The 22,291-nt window shown below is 36.1% G+C and overlaps 1 protein-coding gene across 1 annotated transcript in view; it reads right to left on the reverse strand.

Annotated features, from left to right (window-relative positions):
• ZPLD1 (zona pellucida like domain containing 1) overlaps window positions 1–22,291 on the reverse strand; it is a 79,754-nt gene that overhangs the window by 9,403 nt on the left and 48,060 nt on the right. The window contains exons 3-7 of the mRNA XM_007945765.2: window positions 14,254–14,435; window positions 12,291–12,363; window positions 4,295–4,392; window positions 2,637–2,717; window positions 276–447 (exon numbers count right to left, since the gene is read on the reverse strand). Of these exons, the coding sequence (XP_007943956.1) occupies window positions 276–447; window positions 2,637–2,717; window positions 4,295–4,392; window positions 12,291–12,363; window positions 14,254–14,435 (606 nt within the window). The remainder of the gene's footprint in view (window positions 1–275; window positions 448–2,636; window positions 2,718–4,294; window positions 4,393–12,290; window positions 12,364–14,253; window positions 14,436–22,291) is intronic.

A 22,291-nucleotide genomic window follows, 5' to 3' on the forward strand; every position in this document is an offset into this window, starting at 1 on the left:
ATCACATCATAAATCTTTTATCTTGTTTTCTTACTTGTCTATCTCATGCACCTAAAGTATAAACTAAATTAATTCAGAATTCATTCATGCTTCAGCCCTGTGTCCTCAGTAAAATGCCTGGCATAAAGTAGATATGCAATAGATATTTACTGGATGAATGAGTCAATCTTATTTCAAGTTGCTTGATCTGATTCATACCCACTTTCTATATAGAAATTAATTGCTAACATTTGATAACCCTTCATATTACAGCAATTCCATAATTTAAAACATACTGGCATAAAGAAGGGGCAGTCATCGGCTCTGCAGAGCTTCGTAACACAGTGCAGGAAGACAGTGGACATTTTCTGATTCTTGTGTTTCACAAATCGGAACACTTCAAATGAAAACCGACCCTGCTGACTCCTGCCATTTTCAATGATGGTGGTCTGAGGATCTTTGTCACAGCTATATTTAGGAATGTGAAAACAGGACATCACTGAAAATTATCAAACTGCTGGACCTGTGAATTCATTTCTGCAGTATTAAAGTAACTCCATTATGTTAATAGCTAACAAAACCTTACCATGTTACAAATATTTATAAGCTCATACTCTAACAAAACAGATAACAAAAATGTCTTAAACTGTAAAATTTAAACAGAACCATTTCTCATTATATTACTGTAAAATTTTATGGAGATTATTCTTTAGTATGGATCAAAAATCTAAACAATAAAGTCTCACTCCCATCTTTGCCTTTCACACATATGTATAGTCCTTGCCAGAGGTGATCACATTGATTATTGTATCTTCCCAGGGAATATGCAAAAATAAGCAGATGGAATATATTATCATTCATTCCTCTTAAACAAATGATAGGGTACCTATACTATTTTCCACCTTGCCTTTTTTTAATTTAACAATATATCTTAGAGATCTTTCCATTTCAATATTTAGAGAACCTCCTCATTCTTCTCCACAGCTGCATAGTATTACATTCTACAGATGTTCCCTAATTATATATACTTTGATCATTTTTAGTCATTTTCTTTTTACAAGCAATGCAATAATAAATAACCTTTTACATAAATTATGTTGAACTTGTGCAGGGTTATCTGTAGAATATATTTGTAGGATCTATTTGATATTGCCATATTGCCCTCATATGGGCTGTAACATATTGGACATACCTAGTAATATATGAAACAAAAGTCTTTATTTAACCCGGAGTTACATCAACAAAGTTGAAGCACTACTTTCTGCTGGTCTTAACTGCTTTTGTTAATACTCACACATATTTTGGAATTTCTAGGTCTTCTTTTTATCCTACTTTCACCAAAAATGGAGTTTGAAGAACTTTTTTAGTCTCCCATTTTACTCTCTATAGTTTTCAGTAAGAGTGAGAAGATACAGAATTAGGCTGCCGCCATATTCATACCAGTAACCTGATGATCATCATTTCCAGATTATCAATACATGTTCATTATAGACATTTTATCAAATATCAAAACACAATGGTCTACAATCCAATATAAATAACCTTTGTGAACCTTTCAAAGAAAGGCCTTGTAGTCTTTTCTCTCTGTGTTTTACATAAATGAGGTCTATTCTACATAAAATTGTGTGTGCTGATTTTCACTTTGTATTTTAATAAATAACGTCATATGACTGTAGTGTCTGTGTGATCATTCAACTTAGTAGTACTCAATAATTCCCCTAACCATTTCCTTATTGCTGAGCATCCAGTTTGTTGCCAAGTTTTACTATTTTAAATATCATGGATATATTTTACATGCTTTCCCAATTTGTAAACACAGAATAAAAGAGCATGAAACTTTTTAAAGCTTCTGATACATCCTGACATTTTTCCTAGAAATGCTGCCAAAATTAACACTTCCAGCAATAGGATCTGAGTGTCAGTTTGACCATACCCTTTGAACAGCATCTTAACACTGATCATCACATGAGATGTATTCTTTTGGTTTCCCATCATATTACTCCCATCATGTGTCAATAAGCTGCAGTATAATTAGAAGCCATTGCTTGACGCTCTAGTCCATTCTGCTGTCAGATGAAAATGATGAAAGGGAACTGGGATGATTGAATGTTTTTATGATCAATGTCTCTTTTTCCTCAGATGTAGATTGCATTCACTCTATCACTGTCTATTGGGGAATGAAGTTGAAGTTATTGGCTCTGACAGAAAAGGAGTGGTAAGCTATATCTTACATTCATATTAAAGACTGAGAAATGAACAAAAGCATTTTGGGATCTAAATTACTTAGATCATTAATTTGTTCTCCTCTTAACATATAATGAGGTGGGATATCCACAGATATCCTCCTGCCTTTCTCTTATTGACAATAATATCCAAATCATGTTTTTCCTAAGACAATGAAATATTTCCATATCTCCAAAACATCTTTGATGGACCTAATTTGCATGCAACTCTCATTCAACAATAGTCTTATCAGCATTTTTGGCTGAAAACTATTTTTGATATTTATATTTCCAGGTTTATATGGAATAAAAGTTCAAAATGTAAAAACCTTGAATTAAAAAGCTATAGAAGAGTCCTATCATTTGTTTGTCTGATTTGCATTTCAATTCATTACAACTAGGTCTTAGGTATCAATATGAGACTTAGACACTTACCTAAGGAAGAGATCATATCGTATATCATCATTTGGGTTCCCTGATGGGGTGGTATAGCAATAATCCATTAAGACATTCCATCTGCAGATAGAGGTAAGTATCATCTAGACCAGAATCTACTTTTGAGTATTAGTTAATAATTCAAGCAAATAAATATTGACAAACCTCTTACAATATGAAGTATAGTTTTATATCAGTTGCTGTTTGTGGAGGTTTCTTGTTTATTAGGATTTTTCCTAACCTCAAGGTGTTTAAAAGTCTGCAACAAAGAATTACCATCCCACATCAAGTGGAGTTAAGACTACAGACTCAAAGATATTTATGCTGACAACATTAACATATTTTTATACAAAATCACTGGTAAAAGATTGAAAGAAACAAAACTCAAAAGTGAGCTACATATTCATGTTCAACAATGCCCCTTTGTTTCTAGAAGTTACTGTTGCTAACAGAAGACAGAGGATATTATAGTTCTAAATACAGTAAAGGAGTTTGGGACACAAATTGCACTGTAAATTATACTACAATCAGTGGAGGGAATGAGGCACCATAATGTAGACACAGGATTAAGCAGAATAAAGCCCTAATCTAAACATATGGCCTTCATCCATAAGGCCAAAGTATGCCTGGATTTATATATGACTTCATGCTAACTCCAGGAGCTCTAGTAGCACAATGGTTAAAGCATTGGGCTATTAACCAAAAAGTCAGAGGCTCAAATCTACCAGCCACTCGATGGGAGAAAGATGAAGCAGCTTACTTCTGTAAAGTAGCAGCCTTAGAAACCATATGGGGCAGTTTTACTCTGCTAAGAGTCAAGATTGACTCAGTGGCAGTGGAGTTAGTTTTTTGGTTGATGCTAACTGAATGTTGTAAAATTATTATATAATCAATAGACATGATTGTTCATAAAATGAAAAAGAAAATCCTATATTTAGTTAAAAAAATAATACAAATAAAGAACCACCTATTTCTAAAGACAAAAATACCAGGAAAAAGGAAAAGGTAAAAATAGAACCAAATTTCTAGAATATACCAATCTCTTGAGGATGCAAAATTTAAACAGTGATGCACAAACAAATGAAAAATAAATCATTTACAAATGTATCTGTTTTACAGCAGGACTAGACATTTGAATTTCCTGTCAGTTCTGACCAAACTGAATTTTTAAAGTAGTCAGTGGACTTTGTTTTTCATAGAGATATTCCATGGAATTGTTTTATATAATTTTGACTCAGACCCTTATTGTGAGAGTTCTTTTACTTTTTACTAAATGTGTATTGAAGAGTAATATGCATATAGAAACGTACACAGATCATAAGTGCTCACAAAGTGAGCATATCAACATCTGGTTAATCACCTCTTAGATGAAGAAATGGAACATTCCAGCATCACCGAATTCTCTTCCTGTCCCTATCCAGTCACTATATTTCCTTTTTTATGGAGAGAATTCTTATATTCTAACTAATGATATAAAATGAGTATCACCCCTTAATCCTTGTAATTTTTTTCTTCTGTTTCTTAGCATGCTTAAATTGTGTGGCAACAGCGGCATTTTTTAAAATGAATTTAAAAACAAACAATCAAACTTTATGATTCATGAGGCTTTAGAGCAACCAAATTATTTTAACCAACAAAAGATAAATGTATAAGTATACCTGCCATCCAGATTGGTGGCTTGTACAGCTGCAAATACTTTTGTTTTCAAGGGTAATCCTATGCTTGGGATAATTAACTGCTCTCGATAGGTTGAATCCTAATGATGAGAAAAATAGACAATCATATATCCTAACAACAGCACATTTACCACTTAAACCAACAGTTTTTTTTTTTGGGGGGGGGGAGAAGAGGTAAATCAACATTTTAAAATACCACATAAGTCTATAGAACAAATAGCAAAAAGAATATAGTTAATCTTCTAGGTTCTTGGCAGAACTACTCTTAAATCATAAAGCTTTCCTTTCTGTACTTTTACCTTATATTGTGGTTAATGTTCATTTTATTTAAATGATATATAACAGTTAATAGTCAGTGGGTAATAGTCCCGTCATTTTCAATAATAATCATTTAGGTTATTTAAATTGATATTCCATTTTTTAAATCATATGTAGCAATTAATAATAATATATTTACATCAATATTCCATTTACTTAATTTGCATTCATGGTTAATATTCTGTATATATTTAAAATATATATTCTTCAGTTTAAGCTCATTACTGTTGGAGTTGTAGGTTTTTATACTTTTGATAATCTCTTATTTACCCACTATCACTTAAATGACAATATGAAATTACCATAATTTAATAGAAAACCATAAAAGAGAACAATATGCTGAGTTTCCAAAATATATGTTAATGAGTACTATGGAAGGAAGTTTCAGGCCTCATTTTTAGACCTTTATCCTTATTTTAGACCAATTCTAGAAAGCTTATTTATTTCATTCCTCAATATACAGTAGATTAGAAGAAATTGAGAAGTGACCACGACAATTTGATAATAAAGAAAAAAGTGCACAATGGCCCCCCCAAAAAAACCCCACTATATTTAAGAGTCTTGAATCATTTAGCATAGGACAAAGTTGTCTCTCCGGAACTTAGTAACTCTAAAAATATTACTGTTCTGCAACAAAGGAAAGTTTTTGACGTTCATTATGAAATCCCACAATCATCAAGGAAAGTGAAAACATGGCGCATATTCTGCTTAGGAAGGCTGGGATGAGCAAAATACAGTTGGGATTTTTTAATTACTAAACTAATACTTTGAAAGACTCATTTACAAATAAATTACATTTAAGTGAACCATTTCATTCCCAAATAAAACTAGATAGATAACAGATTATGTGCTATATTTGGTAACCATTAAGGAGTCAAAAAACCAAACTCAATGCCAGCTAGTTGGATCTGACTCATAAAGACCCCTGCTTGAGTTTCTGAGGTGGTGTCACTACGGAGGAAGGTTGCCCAATCTTCCTTCTGAAAAGTTGTTGATGGGTTTGCATTATTTTTTTTTTTCTGTATTATAAATGATTATAGTTTCTCTGACTATTTCTGATAGGTATTTTTTTAATACATTTTTTTTATTGTTGTTATAATGGTAGGTAGTATTTTCATTTAATTATCTTTTTGGCTCCCTTTTCCAATTTATCTAAATTATCCACAGTTCATTAACTATACAGCTTTCTATTTACGTTAATATTGTCCAGAAGAATGCTTATGTTTTCATAAGTACTATACTGCTGAATCATTCATAAATGATATATACTCTAGCTGTGGTTTAGTCATAAATTACCTTTTTTTTTCCTGAAACTACATTTGAGAGGTAATGCTCTGATATTTTCTTGTACTGTTTTCTTATTTTTCTTAAAACTGTATGTCCTTAAAATTAATTCTATTTATTTTAGATTTTTTCTCCAATATTCAAAAACATTAATAATTTTCATAACTTTATTTCAGATTTATTGTTTCTGTACCCACTTAGAAGATATTAATATTTTGATAAAACTCAAGTACACAAAGACATCTTTATTTTCCATTTACATGCAGAAGAAATCTGATACATTTATATTACACCAAAGTAATGGAACACTTCAACTTGAAATAACCTGCATATATGAAAAACACATAGTCAAAAATGCCATTGCTTGCCATCATTATAATTTTTCTGAGTACACTTATTGATCCCCAGTATACTTAGAAATGAACAAAGGTACTGGATCCAAATTGTGTATATCTTTTCCTCTCTAAATAACAAACCAGAGAATAGAATACATAGTTGTTGTTGTTGTTATTGTTGTTAGATGCTGTTGAGTCATCTCCAACTTATAGGAACCCTATGCACAGTAGAATGAAACATTGCCTGGACTTGGGCCAGCCTCATGATCCTTGCTATACCAGAGCCCATCATTGTAACCACTGTGTCATTCCATCTCATTGCGGGCCTTCCCCTTTTACATTGACCCTCCACTTTACCAAGCATGATATCCTTCTCCAGGGCATGGTTCCTTCTGACAATAAGACCAAAGTAGGTGAGACGAAGTCTGGCCATTCTCGCTTCCTAGGAGGAGTCCAGCTGCATTTCTCCCAGGACACATTTGTTAGTCCTTTTAGCTTGCCATGGTACTTTTAAGCAGGAGATCTGATGGCACAGTTCCTAAGGCATTTGATGCTAACCAGAAGGCTGATGGTTCAAACCTACCAGCCACTCCTCAGAAGGAAGGCTGGGCAATCTACTTCCATAGTGATACCACCTCGGAAACCCAGCATTCTTCTCCAACACCACAACTCCAAAGCATCAACTCTTCTTTGATCTTGCTCATTCATTGTCCAGCTCTCACATATATAAGAGGTAATTGAAAATGCCATGGCTTGAGGTAGGTGCACCTTAGTCTTCAAGGAGACATATTTGCTCTTCATCACTTGAAAGAGGTCTTTTGCAGCAGATATGCCCAATGCAATACATCGTCTGATGTCTTGACTGCTGCTTCTACTGGTGTTGATTGTAGAACCAAGTAATGTGAAGTCTTTGACAACTTCAGTCTTTCCTCCATCCATCGTGAAGCTGTTATTAGACAAGTTGTGAGGAATTTTGTTTTCTTTATGTTTTCGTTCTGCTGTGCATGGGGTCGCTATGAGTCGGAAACGACTCGACGGCACTTAACAACAACAACAACAACAACATGTTGAGGCATAATCCATACTGCAGACTGTAGTCTTTAATCTTCATCAGTAAATGTCTCAAGTCATCCTCACTTTCAGCAAGCAAAGTTGTGCTGTCTGTGTATTGCAGGCTGATAATGAGTCTTCCTTCAATCCTGATGCCTGGTTCTTCTTCATATAATCCAGCTTCTCAGATTATTTGTTCAGCATACAAATTGAATAAGTATAGTGAAAGTATACAACATTGACACACTCCTTTCTTGATTTTAAACCATGCAATGTCCCCTTGTTCTGTTCAAACAACAGCCTCCTGGTCTATGTAGAGGTTCCTCATGAGTACAAATCAAGTGTTCTGGAATTCCCATTCTTCTCAATGTTATCCATAATTTGTTATGATCCACACAATCAAATGCTTTTGCATAGTCAATAAAACACAAGTAAATAACTTTTTGGTATTCTTTGCTTTCAGCCAAGATCCATCTGACATCAGCAATGATACCCCTCATTCCATGTCTTATTCTGAATCCAGCTTGCATTTCTCTAAGCTCTCTGTCAATATACTATTACAACCATTTTTGAATTATCTTCAGTAAGATTTTACTTGCACATGATATTAATGATATTGTTCAACAATTCCCACATTCTGTGGGATCACCTTTCTTTGAAATGGGTACAAATATAGATCTCTTCCTGTCAGTTGGCCAGTTAGCTGTCTTCCAAATCTCTTGGTATGGCCAGGTGAGTGCCTCCAGCAGAGCATCCTTTGTTGAAACATCTCAATGGGTGTTCCATCATTTCTGGAGTCTTGTTCTTCATCAATTCCTTCAGTGCAGCTTGATTTCTTCCCTCAGTAGCATTGGTTCTTGATCATATGCCACCTCCTGAAATGGATGATCACCTGTCAATTCTTTTTGGTACAGTAACTCTGTGTATTCCTTCCATCTTCTTTTGATGTTTCCTGCATCATTCAATACTTTGCCCACCGAATCTTTCAATATTTCAACTCAAGGTTTAAATTTTCTCCTCAGTTCTTTCAGCTTGAGAAATGCAAAACCTGTTCTTCACTTTTGGTTTTCTAACTCCAGGTCTTTGCACATTTCATTATAGAAATTGGCTTGTTCTACACGAGCTGCTCTTGGAAATCTTCTGTTCAGTTATTTTATCTTGTCATTTCTTCCATTTGCTTTAGCTACTCTCTGCTCAAGGGCAAGTTTCAGAAACTCTCTGTCATCCATTTTGGTCTTTTCTTTCTTTCTCATCTTTTTATTGACCTCTTGCTTTCTTCGTGGATGATATACTTGATCTCATCCAACAATTCCTCTGGTTTTTGGTCATTGGTGTTCAATGCATCACATTTATTCTTTAAATGGTCTCTAAATTCAGGAGGGATATTATCAAGGTCATATTTTGGCTCTCATGGACTTGTTTTAATTGTCTTCAACTTCAACTTGAACATATGAGCATATGAGCAGTTGATGGTCTGTTCCACAATCAGCCCCTGGCCTTGTTTTGGCTGAAGATTTTTAACTTCTTCATTGTTTCTTACCACAAAGGTAGTCAGTCTGATTCCTGTGTGTTCCAGTTGGTGAAGTCTACATGTATAGCTGTTGCTTATGTTGTCAAAAAAAGGTATTTGAAGTAAGTTGTTAGTCATGCTAAATTCTATCATGTAATCTCCAGTGTTATTTCTATTGCCAAGGCCATATTTTCCAACTACCAGTAACTCTTGTTTCCAACATTTGCATCTCAGTCACCAGTGATAATCAACACATCTTGATTATATGTTTGGTTAATTTCAGACTGCAGAAATTGGTAGAAATCTTCAATTTCCTCATCTTTGGCTTTGGTGGTTAATGCATAGATTTGAATAATAGTAGTGTTAACTGTCTTCCTTGTAGGTATATGGATATTACCCTATCATTGACAGTGTTGTACTCTAGGACAGACATACTTTAGGAATGTCACACCATTCCTCTTCAATTTGACATTGCCAGAATATTAAATCATATGTTTGTCTGATTCAAAATGGTCATTGCAGCTCACTAATACCTAGGATATCAATCTTTATGCATTCCATTTCAATTTTGACAACTTCCAATTTTCCTAGATTCATACTTTGTACATTCCATGTTCCAATTATTAATGGATGTTTGCATCTGTTCCTACTCATGTTGAGTCGTGCCACATTAGCCAATGAAGATCTCAAAAGCTTTACTCTGTCCATATCTCCAAAGTCGTCTCTACTCTGAGGAGTCAGCACTTTCCCAGACAATTTTTGAGTGCCTTCCATCCTGATGGGCTCCTCTCCTGGCACTATATCAAACTATGTGTCAAGACTATTCTTAAAGTTTTCCAGTAATATATCACATAGTGTTTCACTGATATTCATAAGGTTTTCACCGGCCAATTGTTTGAGAAGTAGATGGCCTCTTCCTTCTTCTGAGTCTGTCTTAGCCTGGAAGCTCTGCTGAAACCTGCCCACCATGGGTAACCCTGCTGATATTTTGCAACATTGGTGGCATAGTCTATAGCCTCACAGCAATACATAACCCACCACAGGATGACAAACTGACAAACAAGTCTGTCTCCCTTATTTGTTCCTAACTATTCTGCACTCTCCTACCTCAGGCCCCAACCTTAAAACAGACACATAGAGATATGTAATATTACTTTCCATCATGCCTAAAAGTTAAAAATCAAAAACTTCTGCAAATGATATAGGAAGAATTGCCCCCTAATAGTTATTATATGCTATTTAATTTTAAGTACTAGAATAAAACACATCAAGTTAACTGATAGTGTTTCAAACAAACAACAAAGATTATTTTCAAACAATTAAAATATAGAATTTTTTCTAAAGAAATTACTAATTTTTTAATATCTCACAAGCAGGTAAAATATTATGATGGTGCCATGTTCAAAAACTATTATGAGGAAATGGTTGAATTGAATTTTATTTAAAATTAGGTCTTAATTTTAATTTAAGTTTTAATTCAACCATTTATATTTTTATTGAAAATCATACACAATTTGGTAAAATCTATTTCATTTATGTTGTTGTTAGGTGCCGTTGGGTCAGTTCCAACTCATAGTGACCCCATGTACATTAGAAAGAAACACTGCCTGGTCCTGCCTCATCCTCAAAAACCCTGCTATGCTTAAGCTCATTGTTGCAGCCATTGTGTCAATCCATCTTGTTGAGAGTCTTCCTCTTTTTCTCTGACCCTCTACTTTACCAAGCATGATATTCTTCTCCAGGGAATGGTCATTCCTGACAACATGACCAAAGTAGGTGAGATTTTTGGCCTGGTCCTCTCACTTTCAAGGAGCATTCCAGCTGTACTTCTTCAGGACAGAGTTGTTCATTCTTCTAGCAGTCCTTGGTATTTTTAGTATTCTTCCCCTACACCACAATTTAAAGGTATCAAGTCTTCTTAGGTCTACTCATTGTGCAGCTTTCACATGCATATGAAGCAACTGGCAAACCCATGACTTGGGTCAGGCATACATTTGTCTTCAAAGTGGCATCTTTACTTCTTAATACTTTCATTTGATTTTTCATTTATAGTATGACATTGAAAATTGGTTACTATTTACCACATAATTAAAATCTTAAGGTTATCAGAAAATTATAAAAACTCTTTGAAAGATTATGTATGTTAGCAATAGGCTGTAGTCTGATTTAAAATGATAAAAGAAACATCTTAACAACAAAGCTATCCTCAAATTCATACTTCTAAATTTTTATTTTCTCCTTTTCCAATAAAAGTACTGTTTAATTTCAGAGGAAATAATGGTACCATAAGTGCCATGTGGATATATTTTTCATGTTTTTAAAATCTGAAATTTTCATCTTGGTTAAATTAACCAAATTATAACAAATAATATAAATTCCAAACGAGTCACCTCAATTCTACTCCCAAAAAATGTACATATATAAATCAAAAGGTAGACACTTTCCATTTTAAAGTTATTTATATAAATGCTACCCACAAAAATAATAAATAGCTATCTTATCAAGAACTTATATTGGCAAATATTTGCTGAGTATTGTAGAACCAAGTAAGTTGGCAGCTTCTCCTCATAGAAGAAAGTTTGCAAATGACAGAAAAACAATCTTCATTCCAACACATTTTAATTTGTTGTTTAGAACTCTGTGGTGTCAGACTACAAACTTATAAACATGATTTTTTTTAAATGCCTTTGGAAAATGTCCTGCTACAATATTTATAGCTCATTATATGCAAAGTATAAAGCACTGACTTTTAAATCAGTTGCATGAATTATAACTCAGTGCCATGATGACATGAATAATAATGCAAAAATCAGATTCATAATTTACAAAAATGTTGGTTGATTGAAAAATTGATATTTAAATCAGGCATTTAAAATGTATGAATAAAAATTTTTAATCAACATGAAAATATCATTTAGGGGATTAATGTTACCATTATAAATAGAAATTCATGTATTTTTCACATTTTGCTGTCACTGTCCATATTTACATGACAAAAGTTTAGACAATGCTATGTAGTCAATTCAAATTATTACACATATGAGAAAATTGTCATCAGCCGAAACCTATATTGAAAATATTAACACATTCATCACGAAGCATGGTTCTAGAGGAGTGTCATTTGAATTTTCTCTATCTTGTTATCACAAAAATGTTATTCCCAAAATCTTGACAAACACACACACACACACACACACACACACAGAGAGAGAGAGAATACACATATGAACATAGACAGAGGTATTGAGTAACTATACAGACATATTTATGATATAAAAGTTAAATCACTTATCAACTTTTTAAAAATATTGTAGTTTTTGGTACACCTTTATCACTAAGATATATGAAAATGGCAGTAAAGATAGATAAATGTTATCAAGTATAACAAGGTTAGTATGGCTTTCAGTAGCTTTTTATTTAAAAGGCATTCATTCCTCAGAACAGTGAAAGAGAAAATAACATCCTTCACCCATCAACTTACATTATAAAGGAGGAGGTTCAAAGTGCTGACAAATGTACCATTGTTCTCTCTCACAGAAATAGCAGCTGAGGACCTAAAACAAATTTAAAAGAAAAGAAACCACTAATAAGATTTTAAATTAAAAGCTTTGGTTATAGCTGGCTGTTAGATTCAAGGCACTAAAACTCGAATAAGCCTGACATACTTTTACCTACTGGGGTGTACAGTTCAAATCACTGAATAGGTTAAATAACAAAAAAAGAGGGACCAAGTAACGAGACACTGTTCTTCATGAACTTTTGACTTGCCAATCCATTTTTTTTTGTTTTTCATTTGGCATTACATACCTGAGACTTTTAGCAGAAAATCTTTGTTTCATAAGAATTTGAATCTGTTTCCTGAAATATACTTTCATCAATCCCATTAGAACAACTCTGTTAAGAGCAAGGGGTTTTTTTTCTACTTTGTGCAGTTCTAAAATATTGTATAGTTTATAGCAGGTGTATAATAAATATTTGTTGAATATATAAAAGAATTGCCATAGACATTTCAGTTCAGGAATGTGTTTAGTAGGGGATAAGGTGTGAGTAGTGAGAGATTGTGATACACTACACATTTATCCTTTACACCTGTACCTTTTTGCACATCAAAGTCTTGCTTTTGGCCAAGGTGTTTATCATCACTGTGTCCTTAAAACCAACTATGAATATTTTTGAACTGAAGCAAAATGTAGCCTCCACATTTCCTTGGGTTCCCTCATGACTATCATTAAATGATTGCTACCCAGAAGGCTGGCAGTTCAAACCCACCAGCCACTCCTCAGAAGGAAGATTGGGCAATCTACTTCCATAGAGATACCACCTCAGAAACCCAAGGAGAGGTACCTATGAGTTGGATTGACTTGATGGTAGTGAGTTTTTTTTTTTGTTCTGGTTTTTTTTTGTTTGTTTGTTTTTTTGTTTTTTTGGTTTGGGCCTTCATGACATCAAATTTGAAAACTGGAAAAAAAATTTTCACCTAATCATCCCATATTTTGTCAAAAATACTTGCCAACACTAGTTGATTATGTTGTAATGGGGTGTAACTTTGTCTTAGAGGATAATGAATAAATACATGATTGTAAACTAAAGGCAGTATGGGATCCATGTCTTGACTTTGGGTCATGTCTCCTTTCCTGGAAATCATAAGCACCCATACAGGGTCTAGGCAGCCAAGGATGATGCCTCAGCAGGAGGCATGGAGACCTGGTTTCTAGAGTAATGAAGTCCAACAATAAGAACATATGAATATATGACAGAGAAGGTAGCCAGACAGGACCAACCAATGCAGCGAGCAAATGATGTAGGCTCTAGAAATATGAGAGGGCCTTTTTGGATGCTGGCACTGAGACAAAAAAACAAAACCAAATGCCCTGACATCGAGTCAGATCTGACTCATAGTGACCCCTTCTTGGGTTTCCGAGGCAGTATCACTAAGGAAGTAGATTGCCCAACCTTCCTTCTGAGGATTGGCTGGTGCATTTGAACCACCAGCCTTCTGGTTAGCAGTCAAGTGCCTTAGGCACTCTCCTAAGCTGTTGATATGGGTCACATCAATTTTATAGATAGATAGACATATATCTATATACAGATATAAATCTTTATATGTTACATATTGTACATCACTTTTATACATATTATATTAGACTTAATATACTTCTTATTACATTATGTGAATACAGTCATTCTCAACAAATTCTTCTCCAACTCATAGTGACCCCTCCTTGGGTTTCTGTGGTAGTATCACTATGGAAGTAGATTGCCCAATCTTCCTTCCAAGGAGCTGCTGGTGTGTGTGTTTGAACCGCTAGCCTTCTGGTTAGCTGTCAAATGCCTGAGGCACTATGCCACCAGAGCTCCTTTAAATCCTTCAGGGGTAAGAAATGATCCAAATATAATGGCAATATGAGACAACATGAGAAAGCAAGAATAAAATGCAAACTTACGAAGAAAGCTGGGTATTATTAACCAGGTATTCCAATGGATAACTACAACTAAATTTGTAAAGAAGTCCAGGTAGATAGCTGATGATTGTTGGTGGATCTGGGGTATCAATATATCCTGAAATATTTCCTATTTGCATTGAAGATGTATTTCCATAAGTACTGACTCCAGGAACTGTGGATACCTATTAGAACAGTAGATCAATTTCAAAGATGAAATAGTTATATTAAATCTGTTCACGTTATATGCAAAATAAAGGCAGTAGACCACATAATCTCTATGGCCTTTTCAACTGTGATATGCCATGATTTTAAATTTAAACACACATAATACTTTTTATAAGTGATTCTAAATAATTTTTGAGAAAATGAATGAAAACTGTTTTTAGGAAAGATTACAGACTTGGAAACCCTATATGGCAGTTCTAATCTGTCTTAAAGGGTCACTATGAGTTGAAATTGACTGAAAGGCACACAGCAACAACATTTCTGATTTTAGTTTCTTATCTGCAGGCTTCTACTCTTGATTGACAGTGTTTCAGGGACAAGACTTTGCTAACCGACTATGGCTTTCATTGGTTTGGCATCTGTGCACACTCCTTCAGCCTCCCTTCTTCCCCACTTTACTACTTTCCTCTCCTGCATCTCATGTTCCCCAGGAACCTTCTCCTGACTCCTCCATTCTGTGCTTATATGGCAGTTTCCTCAGCCATAACAGGAGTTCTTTGTAAGCAAGGACCCTGTCTATCTTGTTCACTTTTGTATCTTCAGCATAGCACAACCACAGCTAGGGGCCTCATAAGAATTTTTGAGCAAATGAATGAAAGTCACAAATTTTCTGAGGATCTCTTTTCTTAGGCTGGTTCTTGGAGATCCCTATCCTCTTCCAGGGTAATAGTTCATAGATGGATTTCAAAGATACAGCTAGAAGTTAGGTGAAAATATTGTATATATTTTGTGAAATGACTCTGGTTTTCAACAGATTCTCTAATACCACTAATGTTTAAAAATCTTTGCCCTAGGAATAATCAGAAATGTTCTTAACCTTTACATGAGCAGAAAAGGCTATAGTTTCTTCCACCATGTGAAATAAAGTAAGGTACTTAATGAAAACTTTTAGCAGTCAATACTGAGATGCTAAATAAGGAAGATCAAAGAAGAATTGATACATTTGAATTATGGTGTTGGTGAATATTGAATATACCATGGACCACCAGAATGAGCATATCTATCTTGGAAGAAGTACATCCAGAATGTTCCTTAGAAGTGAGGATGGTGAGACTTTGTCTCACGTACTTCAGACATATCATCAAGAGGGAGCAATCCCTGGAGAGGAACACCATCCTTGGTAAAGCAGAGGTCGGTGAAAGAGGAAGAGCCTCAATGAGATGGATTGACACAGTGGTTGTAACAATGGGTTCAAATATAATGTTTGTGAGGATGGCACAGGACTGAGCAGTATGTTGTTCTGTTGTATATCAAGTCACTGTGAGTCAGAACAGACTCAACAGCACCTAAAAATAACACTGAGATCTTTGATACTTTATTTTCAACAATAAAATAAACTCTATGTGAGAACCTAATGGAATATGGGTAAAACTGAGACTAGTATGGAGTTCATTCATAAATAGGGCAACAACCTTTAAGGATGAAAATAGTTTGCTTCTAATTCAATGATTTAGAAATCGACTTATGTTGCCCATGCAAGATTGCCCTTGGAGCACATAAGTAAGCTAGTGACATCTAAGCCAAAAATGAAAAGTAAGCATATCTTTCCATCCTCTCACTTCTTGCTTGTCTGTTAAAAAAAAAAAAAAAAAGTGTGTGTGTGTGTGTGTATATATATAAGAGAGAGAGAGACAGAGACAAGATGACATCCTGCTAATACTCTCCACCCAATCCATCTCCAACAGAACAGATGCAAATAATGATCCTAGAATTCTGAGCATCCAATGAGGAAGGTAAGGAATTAGACTGAATGCTGACTGGAAGGGAGACAGAGCAAGGCGACTTGGGCAAGAAAAGAAGCTAGGACAGGCTGACACATAGGCATTTTAAACACAGAGGCATCAGAAGCATGAGACACAGACCAGGAGGAAAGATGAAAAAGACAAACTTCATGGAATCCATACAATGATAAAGACATAGTGTAGACAAATTGGGAGGAATCCAAGGTGTGTTGAATTCATGTGGGAGTTGGGAGAGGAACATGCAGGGAAGTGGGTCAGACTTCAAGTGGTGCAGGTGGCCATGGAAGGACTAGAAAGGGGATGAAATAACCCACTGCTAATAAATCAAACCAAGTCCACTGCTATCGAGTATATTCCAACTCATAGTGACAATTTTTGGGTCAGAGTGGAACTGCCTTGTGGGGTTTTTAGGGTTGTGGGACTTTGCAGAGCAGCAGATTGCTTTGTCTTTCTCCCATGGAGCAGTTGATGGGTTCTAGTCACCAAATACTTTAACCACTATGCCACAGTCTTTTGGTTTGAGGACCTATGTGAGAGGAAAAGGCTGTGTCAGGGCCAGTGAAGAAGCTAGGCTCAGAACAATCTCTTATTTGATTGAATCTGGGAAAGAGCTTGATAAATGACTGTGTGTCCTCACAGGACTCCAGAACCAGCCAATGAATCATGATTGGAGAAATACACTCCCGGACCTAACAAATACACAAGTTCCCTGCACATAGGAGTAAATACTCTTTCCACTCCCTCTAGCAGACAGAGTCAGAGGCTGAAACTCACCCACCCAGTGCCTGAATCACCGACAGATCTTTTTCACACTGAACACAAGATGCATACTTCTGCAGCACCCTCTGTAAGACATGCCCACTTGCACCCAGCATCTCCAAACTCTGCAAGGAGAAAGGTCTGTGTTGAAAGATTTGGAGAAGATAATCTCAAGGTGGCCTTTCACTAGAGTCTGGGCAAGAACTGGATATAAATGGCTGTGTGTGCTCAGAAGGGTGCCAGACTCATGCCAGTGAATAGTGAGCCACACTCTGCTCTAAAAGGTACAACTTTCCTGTGAATAGGGGCCTAATCTCTCCCTGCTACTGTTGAGATGCTGGTGAGGGAAATCCTGCCTGGATTACCCAACCACTTCTCCTACAGTTTAGCCACCATCAGCAACCCACTCCAAACACACAGACCCAGTAACTGTGTCTCTTCCTTCCTGCTTGGATCACTGGCTGATCTTTCTCACACTGAGCACAAAAGGCACACAGCTGCAACTTTCTCTCTTAGTGGTGTCTACTCACACAAGACTCCTTTCACCTCTGTGGACACATGCCCTAGTGGATCAGCAGTTTCCACCTCAGCCACCTGCTCCCAGGGCTGCTGGATAACCATAACTACAAAAGTCCTTCCTCCACAGTTTCCTTATCTTCCTCTTATCTTTCTCCTTTCCTTTTTCTAACTTTTCTTTCTTTTTATCTTTTCATTTCTCCTTCTTCCTCTTCTTTCATTTTTACCAATTCTTCATCTTGTCCACCCCTCTTTTTCTGTTTACTCTCTATTTTTTACCTTTTATTTTATTATCTTTTACTCCTCTTCTTCTTCTCCTTGGTATTGTCTTTTTTTCCTGCTTCATCCAGCAGGAGGGGACATTAATTCTGCACTAGTCAGGTATATCTGCTGTACCTACCACCTCACCCAACAGATGAGCACTACCACCAGCTCCTACACCAGACAGATGGTAGACAACAACAGCTCATCCCCCACTGAAACTTCTCTTCACAACAAACAGAGATTCACACCCACATTCCCACCAGTGATTCCATCAATCTGAAGACAGCTGGAGAGTGCCCCAGTGCTGCCCAGCTAATGACTAGAGAAGCAAACCTATCCACACATCCAGATATACTGAAACAAAACAAAATAAAAAAACAGGGTGAAACAAATCAACACATAACCAACAGATTAAAGACAACTCTAAAATATGTCAGTGACAACAGACAACTTCAATTCAAACAAAGAATAGGACAAGATAGCCGAAGCAACTGACCAAACTAAAGAACTAGGAAATCACCCCTAGAAAGAGCAGGTAATAAATAGAATTACTTGGGAACACACAGCCATTTATCCAATTACCTGATAAGGAATTCAAAAGATGATAGGTAGGTAGGTAGGTAGGTAGATAGATAGATAGATAGACAGATAGATTGATAGATTAACAGTAAGCCAGCCCTAGGACTAGTGGAAGGTAGATGTTTGCACCATGGGGGGTGGATGGATAAGCCAGCAGGGTGGAGAAGAGCAGGATATGAGCAGAGCAGTTTGGAACAACCAAAGAAGACAAACTTGTCTGTCAGCTTCTCGTACTGTGGTGACTTGAGCGTTGCTGTATGGCTGGAAGTTATGCTACTGGTGTTTCAAATGTCAGCAGGGTCACCCATGTAGACAGGTTTAAGTGGAGCTTCCAGACTAAGATAGAGTTGGAAGAGGAAGAGGCCATCCATTTCTCAAAGAATTGGCCAGTGAAAACCTTATGAATAGGAGTGAAACACTGTTTGATATACTACTGTAAAACTTTATGAATAGCCCTGAAACACTGTGCAATATAGTGCTGGAAGATAAGCCCCTCATGTCAGAAAACACTCAAGATATGACTGGAGAAGAGCTGTGTCCTCAGAGTACAGTTGACCTTAATGATGTGGACAGAGTAAAGCTTTCAGGACCCCCATTTGCTGATGTGGCACTTCTCAAGATGAGAAGAAACAGCCACAAAAATCCATTAATAATTGGAACATGGAATGTATGAAGTATGAATCTAGAAAGAAATGGAAGTTGTCAAAAATGAAATGGAATGCATAAAGACCCATATCCTAGGCACTAGGAGCTGAAATGGACTGGTTTTGGCCATTTTGAATCAGACAACCATATGGTCTACTATGCCAGGAATGACAAATTGAAGAAGAATAGGGTGGCATTCATCATCACAAAGGACGTATTGAGATCTCTCTCAAAGTACAATACTTTCAGTCATAGGATAATATCCATACACCTACAAGGAAGACCAGCTAATATTACTATTATTCACATTTATGCAACAACCACCAAAGCCAAAGATGAAGAAATTGAAGATTTTTAACAACTTTTGCAGTCTGAAATTGACCAAACATGCAATCAAGATGTGTTGATTATCACTGGTGACTGGAATGCAAAATTTAAAAACAAAGAAGAATCACTGGTAGTTGGAAAATATGGCCTGGGTGATAGAAATGATACTGGAGATCTCATGATAGAATTTTGCAAGACCAATGACTTATTCATTGCAAATACCTTTTTCAAAACCACAAATGGTGGCCATACATGTGGACTTTGCCAGATGGAGTACACAGAAATCAGATGAATTGCATTTGTAGGAAGAGATGATAGAGAAGCTCAGTATCTTCAGCCAAAGCAAGGCCAAGAACTGCCTGTGGAACAGACCATGAGTTGCTTATATGCAAGTTCAAGTTGAAGTTAAAGACAATTAAAACAAGTCCATGAGAGCCAAAATATGACCTTGATTATATTCCTCCTGAATTTAGAGACCATATAAAGAATAGATTTGATACATTGAACACCAATGTCCAAAAACCAGAGGAATTGTGGGATGATGTCAATTATTTCATCCATGAAGAAAGCAAAATGTCATTAAAACACAGGAAAAGAAGAACAGACTAAAAATGGATGTCAGAAGAGATTCTAAAACTGGCCCTTGAATGGAAAGTAGCTAAGGCAAATGGAAGAATTGACAGGATAAAAGAGCTGGACAGAAAAATTGAAAGAGCAGTTCAAGAAGACAGTCAATTACTAAAATGAAATGTGCAAAAGACCTGGAGTTAGAAAACCAAAAGGGAAGAACACTCTCTGCATTTCTCAAGCTGAAAGAACTGAGGAAAAAATTTAAGCCTTGAATTGCAATATTGAAAGATTCCACAGGCAATATGTTGAATGATGCAGGAAATACCAAAGATGGATGAAATACACAGAGTCACTATACCAAAAGAATTGGTAAATAATCATCCACATCAGGAGGTGTCCTAAGAACCATTGGTATGGAAGGAAAAAGTTAAAGCTTCTCTACAGGAACTGACAAAAAGCAAGGCTCTGGGAATTAACAGAATACCCATTAAGATGTTTCAACAAATGGATGCCCCACTGGAGGCACTCAATCAGTTGTGCCAAGAAATTTGGAAAACAGTTATATTGCCAACTGACTGGAAGAGATCCATATTTTTACCCATTCCAAAGAAAGGTAATCCCACAGAATGTGAAAATTTTTGAACAGTATCATTGATATCACACACAAGTAAAATCTTACTGAAGATAATTCCAAAATGGTTGCTGCAGTATATTGACAGAGAACTTCCAGAAATGCAGACTCAATTCAGAAGGGGATATGGTACAAAGGATATCATAGCTGATGTCAGATGGATCTTGGTTGAAAGCAAAGAATACCAGAAAGATGTTTGCTTGCATTTTATTGACTATGAAAAAGCATTTGATTGTACGGATCATAACAAATTGTGGATAACATTGAGAAGAATGGGAATTCCAGAACACTTAATTATACTCATGCAGAACCTGTACATAGACCAGGAGACTGTTTGAACAGAACAAGGGGATATTGCATGGTTTAAAATCAGGAAGAGACTGTGTCAAGGTTGTATCATTTCAATTTAACCTGTACACTAAGCAAGTAATCTGAGAAGCTACACTACATGAAGAACGTGGCATCAGAATTGGAGGAAGGCTCATTAACAACCTGAGATAGGCTGACGACACAACTTTGCTTACTGAAAGGGTAGATGACTTGGAGCACTTACTGATGAAGATTAAAGACTATAGTCTGCAGTATGGATTACACCTTAATATAAAGAAAACAAAAATCCTCACAACTGTACCAGTAAGCAGCATCACAATCAATGGAGAAAAGAAGTTGTCAAAGACTTCATATTACTTGTTTCTACAATCAACACCAATGGAAGTATCAGTCAAGACATCAAAAGATGTATTGCACTAGGTAAATCTGTTGCAAAAGACCTCTTTCAAGTGCTGAAGAGCAAAGATACCTCCTTGCAGACTAAGATGCATTTAACCCAAGTCATGATATTTTCAATCACCTCATATGCATGCGAGAGGTGGAAAATGAATAAGGAAGACCAAAGAAGAGTTGATATTTTTGAGTTGTGGTGTTGGCAAAGAAAGCTGAAAGTATTGTGGACTGCTAAAAGAACTAACAAAACTGTCCTGGAGGAAGTGCAACCAGAATGTTCCTTGGAAGCAAGAATGGCCAGAGTTTGTCTTACTTCCTTTGGTCATATTGTCAGAAGGGACCCTTCTCTGGAGAAAGTTGTCATTCTTGGTAAAATGGAGGGTCAATGAAAGAGGGGAAGGCGCACAACAAGATGGATTTACACAGTGGCTGCAACAATGGGCTCAGGTATAGTAGGAATTGTGAAGCTGGCACAGGACTGCACAGTGTTTTATTCTGTTGTATATAAGGTAATTATGAGTTGGAGACAACTCATCAGCACATAACAACAAACAGCAAACTTTGGTCATACTGTCAGAAGGGACCATTCCCTGGAGAAAGATATCATGCTTGGTTAAGTGGAGGGTTAGTCAAAAAGGAGAAGGCCCTCAACGAGATGGATTGACACAGTAGCTCTAATGATGGGCTCAAGTATAACAAGAATTGTGAGGTTGGTGCAGGACAGGGCAGTGTTTCTTTTTGTTGTATTTCTTTTTGTTGTACATAGGGCTGCTATGAGTTGGAGCTGACTTGCTGGCAACTAACAACAATAATAATTTATATTTAACTTCCCAAGTGCTCAAGAAGGGAACCATAAACAGAAGCAAGGATAGGCAATACCACTGAAGATCTTGAACAATTCAGGAAAATCATACAAGAGCAAAATGACAAAATAAATAGACAATTAGAAATCATACAAACTATAATTAGAAATCCAGAAAATGGACACTAAAATCACAGAGATAGACAACATATTGGAAGGACAAAAGAGTAGAATCAAACTGGCTGAAGAACACAT

This window comes from Orycteropus afer, unplaced genomic scaffold (genome assembly GCF_000298275.1).
Source record: "Orycteropus afer afer isolate SDZICR_OR568_19922 unplaced genomic scaffold, OryAfe1.0 scaffold00143, whole genome shotgun sequence".
NCBI classification, from domain to species: Eukaryota; Metazoa; Chordata; class Mammalia; order Tubulidentata; family Orycteropodidae; genus Orycteropus; species Orycteropus afer.